At 55.8% G+C, this 5,644-nt stretch overlaps 1 protein-coding gene across 1 annotated transcript in view; it reads left to right on the top strand.

Moving 5' to 3' along the window:
- BAP1 (BRCA1 associated deubiquitinase 1) overlaps positions 1-5,644 on the top strand; it is a gene marked incomplete at its 5' end in the record, with an annotated part of 8,362 nt that overhangs the window by 337 nt on the left and 2,381 nt on the right. The window contains 10 exons of the mRNA XM_029087246.1: positions 575-707; positions 1,080-1,199; positions 1,683-1,744; positions 1,870-2,012; positions 2,827-2,905; positions 3,645-3,768; positions 4,096-4,213; positions 4,589-4,776; positions 5,110-5,243; positions 5,575-5,606. Of these exons, the coding sequence (XP_028943079.1) occupies positions 575-707; positions 1,080-1,199; positions 1,683-1,744; positions 1,870-2,012; positions 2,827-2,905; positions 3,645-3,768; positions 4,096-4,213; positions 4,589-4,776; positions 5,110-5,243; positions 5,575-5,606 (1,133 nt within the window). The remainder of the gene's footprint in view (positions 1-574; positions 708-1,079; positions 1,200-1,682; positions 1,745-1,869; positions 2,013-2,826; positions 2,906-3,644; positions 3,769-4,095; positions 4,214-4,588; positions 4,777-5,109; positions 5,244-5,574; positions 5,607-5,644) is intronic.

The following is a 5,644-nucleotide window of genomic DNA, read 5'->3' on the forward strand; positions in this document are numbered from 1 at the left end:
AGGTTTGGAGTAGATGAGCAATCTCATGTGTTGAGAAAGACCTGGTGGGGCAGGTGGGGGACACACTGCAGGGGATTCATCTCCCTTTCCTCACAGAGAGGTGCAGTGCCAGCCAGTGTGCGTGCAGTGTGGGCTTTCCTCCTGTCTCTGAAATAGCTTTGAGGCTGTTGCTTTTTAAAACCCATTGTCTGAACTCCTCTGCAAAATGAGTACAACATCTGTTTAGAAGGAGGTGTCATTTGGTGGTCAGGCACTATTCTGCAGGTCAGTCAGTGTCCAGGGCTGAATTTACCTGCCTATTTCTCTGTCTTGAGTCTCTTAAGATCTATCAAACCCCAGAGTTTTCAAGCTTGACCGTTGTCTGAGCCCAGAGCATCAGTGCAGGAGAGTGTCATTGGTAATGTGGGGCCGAGGGGAGTGTTGGCAGGGATGGTCACTTGCAGAAAGCTGGGGCTGGTGGTTCTGCTTTTCCTCTCTGTCTTTGCTCTGCCTGTGGTTTGAATCAGAAGATTTCTGGGCAGCCCCACTGGTGTGATCTGTCCAAAACAATGCAGCTGCTGACTTCTCTCCGCAGCCCTGTGTATGGGTTCATCTTCCTGTTCAAGTGGATTGAGGAGCGTAGATCACGCCGGAAGGTCTCTACCCTGGTGGATGAGACATCGGTGATTGACGATGACATCGTTAATAACATGTTCTTTGCTCACCAGGTAGGCTGGAGGCGAGGGGAAAGAGGCGGGGGGTGTCTTGTGTGACACCTCAGGGAAACAACGTGGTGCTGAGAGGCTGCACTGCTCTTGCTGGTCCTGAGGGCAGCTACTATTCCCTGGGAGTCTCTGCCCTGAACTGCAGGTTGGAGGGAATCCAGTGAGGGCTGTGAGCCTGTCCTGTGCTGTGAGCTGATGCTCATGGCTCACTAAAGAAGACTGACCTCCCTTCCTTTGAGAGCTGAGGTCAAGTCACTGCTCTCACAAGTGGTTCTTGTCTCAGGACTTTCCAGTTGATTATTGTTGACCCTGAGGGGTTGTTGAAGGGGTTGCCTTGTTCCAGCTGGTTAAGATGGTCCTTGTGTCACCCTCCAGCTGATCCCCAATTCCTGTGCCACCCATGCCCTGCTCAGCGTCCTCCTCAACTGCAACAATGTCGACCTGGGCCCCACGCTGAGCCGCATGAAGGATTTCACCAAAGGATTCAGCCCGGAGGTAGGGGTGGGGGTGTGCAGGGTGGCACCTCTGAATCTGCCTCTCGCTCCCCTCGAAGGATGATGCTCTAACGAGCTGACTCCTGTCCAGCCCTTTGTGGCTGCACACTAGATCAGTATTGCCTCTTCTCTCTTGTCTTCCCACCTTGCCTTGCTCACAGCCTTGGTCCTCTTACACCAGGCACAGCTCTGGCCCTTCTGTCGTGTTGTTCCCTAGCCCAGATGCATTCTCTGTGATCGAAAAGTCCTGTCTCCTACTTTCAGATCTATCTTGAAATCTGTGTTTCTCTCTAACTGTAGTTTCTTTAGCAGAAATTGTGTGTTCTGTTCACCTTGGGTTTTACCTAAAGCTCTGCAGAGCAGAGGGCATGCCTGAAAGCTGCTCTCCCAGTCCTGGGTATGGATGGAGGGAGGGGGGAGCCAGTGGGTGAAGGATTTTGTTGGTTTCCTGTCACTTCTCAGTTGTTTTCCTCTCTCGCTGCAGAGTAAAGGCTATGCCATCGGCAATGCCCCGGAGCTGGCCAAGGCCCACAACAGCCATGCCAGGTGAGCGAGGGGGTCTCTGGGTCTCTCACAGCTCACCCCAGAGGGGGTCTCTGGGTCTCTCACAGCTCACCTTCACTGGAGGAGGCAGGCTCTCCTCTGACCTCTCCCCTCTCCTGCCCTCGCAGGCCGGAGCCGCGGCACTTGCCGGAGAAGCAGAACGGTATCAGCGCTGTGCGAACCATGGAGGCTTTTCATTTCGTCAGCTACGTCCCCATCAAGGGGCGGCTGTTTGAGCTGGATGGGCTGAAGGTCTATCCCATTGACCATGGTAAGAGCCTGCCTGTCCTTAAATAGACACCCTGGAATGTCCAACTGTGCCCCTAAGTGTTTGTGGAGAATCACTTTGGTGGCGCCCAGCTTCGCCCTGAGTTTGGATAGCTCATTTGGAGCCTGTGCACTGGGGACTGTGTCTAGAGGGCAATTATTTCTAAATGCTTTGCATTGCTTTTTCCAGCCTTGTCATTTTCTTCCCCAGTGGCTCAGGGTCACAAGCAGCTCTGAAATATCTCGGTATCACGAGCAGAATATGTCCCCTCCTTACTCTCTCCTTGTGCCAAATAACAGCTGTGTGTCAAGGCGCAAGGTCCCAGCGCAGATCCCAGCAGGCTGCTGGGGTTACTCTTCTTTTACAGCTTCATAGCTCAGTTTTGTCTTTCAGACTCTTATTCCTCCCTGCTAGGACTTTGCTTCTGTCTGTCAGGCCCTGTGGTAAGATACTCACTTCATGGGCTTGTGCTACTTAAGCATGGCACCGTATCCAGTGGCAGGTGGATCCCAGCAGGAGCTGGGATTTCCTTGGACTTTGTAAGCCCGAGCCTGTGAATCACTTGTGATCTGTAGGGTTCAAAATTCACCCTCCTGCCCTGCAGATAGCTCACGTTTTCCACTTGGAAGGCAGAGGCAGGGGGTTCCATGTATGACAGTGTGGTCCTTCTGCCTCCTGGGCCCCTTCTTGACTTGCTCCCTGGTATGTAAGGGAGCCAGGAGATTGCCTCTGGTGGGGATGGCAGGATCCACTCTGTTAGTCTGCAGCAGGAGCCTGGGCCTGCTGTGCTAAGTCCAGCTCTGTCTCGTTATCACAGGGCCGTGGGCTGAGGACGAGGAATGGACGGACAAAGCCAGGAGGGTGATCATGGAGCGCATCGGCCTGGCCACCGCAGGGTAACGGCCCAGGCCACGGTGCAGACACTGGCCCCTTGCTGTTTTTCTCTGGATTATTTCTACTGTGGTCTCTGTGTGAGAAGTTGTGGAAGTGGGGGGTGGAGAATGTACCTGGGGAGAGGTGCAGGTGTGCTGCCTCCTTGCCTTCTCTTGCCTGCAGCTTGCCCGTCTCTGGAGCACACGGAGAGGCTGCGCTCTCTGTGCGATGCCGGGTCCCTGCAAATGGCTGTGCAGGGTAGGAGCAGCCAGATCAGGTCCCTGTTTGCCTGAGTCCATAGGAGAAGGAATGGTGCTTCTGGTCCTGAGCTGGGCCTCCTGGATGCTTGGGCATGAGGGTGACCAAGCACTGGCACGGGTTGCCCAGAGAAGTTGTGGAGTCTCCATCTTTGGAGATAGCGAGAAGCCATCTGGACACGGTCCTGGGCAACCAGCTCTGGAGCAGGGGGTTGGAGAAGATGACCTCCACAGGTCCCTTCCCACCTCAACCCACCTCTGACTCTATGAAGGGTGTTTTGTATTGTGGCTGAAGCAACCTGGCTCTGCTTCTTCAGTCTGGGTGAGGTTGACTTGGTTTTGGGGGAAAAGCTTCCTGCCTGGTGGTGTTAAATGCCAGGGCAGGGGATGCACTGCCTGGAAGGAGCCCGCAGGAGGTGTGCAGGGTATGGCTGGCAGCCTGCTGACCCCCTTTGCTGGGAGATGGGCTCTCCAGCCAGTTCACAGCTGCTGTCCCTCCCTGCAGGGAGCCGTACCACGACATCCGCTTCAACCTGATGGCGGTGGTGCCTGATCGGAGGATGAAGTACGAGTCCAAACTGCACATCCTGAAGATGAACCGCCAGACTGTGCTGGAGGCCTTGCAGCAGGTGGGACAGCCCAGGCCCTGAGGGACTGTGAGCCTGGGGTGGAATAGGCTCTATTTTCAGGGCATCTCCCTGTGCTGTGGGGGCCCTGAATTTTAGGGTTTTTTTGGCCTTGGGAAATATCTTCTGGAAAGAGGAGACAGCCAGCCTCACTGCTTGGCCTTGCTGCTCACCTGGGAGGTCATCCGTGGCACTGCTAGTTGGCTGTGCACATGGGTGCTCGGTGGTTGGCTCACCCTCAAGAGTTCTTCTGCAGGGCTCAAATGGGAGGGATGTGGTTTGGGTCACCCGGGCCCAGCGCTCAGTTTCGATCTGTCATTTGTCTTCAAGCTTATCCGAGTCACTCAGCCTGAGCTGATCCAGACCCAGAAGTCTCAGGAGTCGCAGCCTTCCGAAGAGGCAAAGCTAGCCAGCAGCAAGACCGTGACTCCAGAGAGCACCCATCCAGGTAGAACCCCACACCAGCGGTGTTGCCAGCTAGCCCAGCGTGCCATGGAGCGAGCCCAGGCTGGTCACAATGGCTGGCTGACCTGGAGCTTCAGGCAGTTTGATGGTCAGCTTCACTTTCTTTTCCCCAAGCCCAGCTCGGTGCACACTGTGCTGGGGTGTGATAGGTGCCTCTGTGCCTGGGAGAAGCGTTGGAGTGACATGGAGCTTGAAAATGGGAGGGCTTAAGCTTGGGGACACTGGTGATGGCTGGAGGTGGGATGGGAAGTGGATGTGATGGTCTTCTGCTACATGGGGTGGGCAAGGGGTGGCAGAGAACATTGAGTAAAAAGTGATGGTGCTGGTGATGAAAGGCTGTGCTGTGCTTGTATGGCAGATGGCACCGATGAGCCCACCAGCCAGGGCCACCCTGTGGCTACACAGAGCCCACCCAACAAATCCAAACCGGTGACAAAGACATCTGCAAGCAGCATCAACGGGGCACCTCCAGCAAACCCCAACCCCATCGTGCAGAGGTTGCCAGCCTTCCTGGATAATCACAACTACGCCAAGTCCCCCATGCAGGTAGGCTGGAGCTCCAGGCCAGCAGCACACCTGACTGGAGCTGAGTCCCTCACCTCTGTGGGACTGTGGCTTTCAACCAGTCTTGGCCCTTCCCCTGCCTCCCAGCTCCTTGCTCTTGTGCTGTCCCAGGCTGGGAGGTCAGAGGGTAGAGGAAGACTGACCTGGCAGGAAAGGTTCGTGTTAATGTGGGTCACCTGAGCGAGCATAGGGACGAGTCCCCCATCTCCTCTGGAAAGGGGCAAGCCCTGGTGCTTGGCTGGACTGAGGATGTGTCTGCTGGGTTCTTCCTTCTTGTCCCACTGGCAGCAGGCCATCAGCAATGGTGTTTTGCAGGAGGAGGAAGACCTTGCAGCAGGAGTGGGTCGCAGCCGGGTCCCAGTTCGACAGCACCAGCAGTACTCGGATGATGAGGATGACTACGATGATGATGATGAGGAAGAAGTTCGTAACACCAACTCGGCTATCAGGTGATGGCTTGAGCTGAGGGCAGGGGTCAGGGAGATGACATTTGCAGAACCACCAGCGCTGACTCCCAGATCTCTCTTCTGAGCACCGATAGTTGTGTGCTTTTGGGGCTCCTGGAAGAAGAGCGGGGTTACCCAGCACCCTGTGCACCCTGGCTGGGTAGGGGTACCCGCAGCTGAGCAGTTCAGTGGTGCTGGGGTGCTCTCAGGAAAGCTGGTGGCAGTGGAGGTGACCTAGAAATGTCTCGGGCCTTGCTTCATCCCAGCAGACAGCCCCGAGTGCTGAGTGTGGAGCTGGCAGTGCCTGTGCTGGGCCCCCACCTCCTTCCACCAGCTACTCACCTTCCCTGCTGTGTTCCTGGGCAGGTACAAAAGGAAAGGGCAGGTGAAGCAAGAGCACACGG

This window comes from Antrostomus carolinensis, unplaced genomic scaffold (genome assembly GCF_000700745.2).
Source record: "Antrostomus carolinensis isolate BGI_N321 unplaced genomic scaffold, ASM70074v2 scaffold43111, whole genome shotgun sequence".
NCBI classification, from domain to species: domain Eukaryota; kingdom Metazoa; phylum Chordata; class Aves; order Caprimulgiformes; family Caprimulgidae; genus Antrostomus; species Antrostomus carolinensis.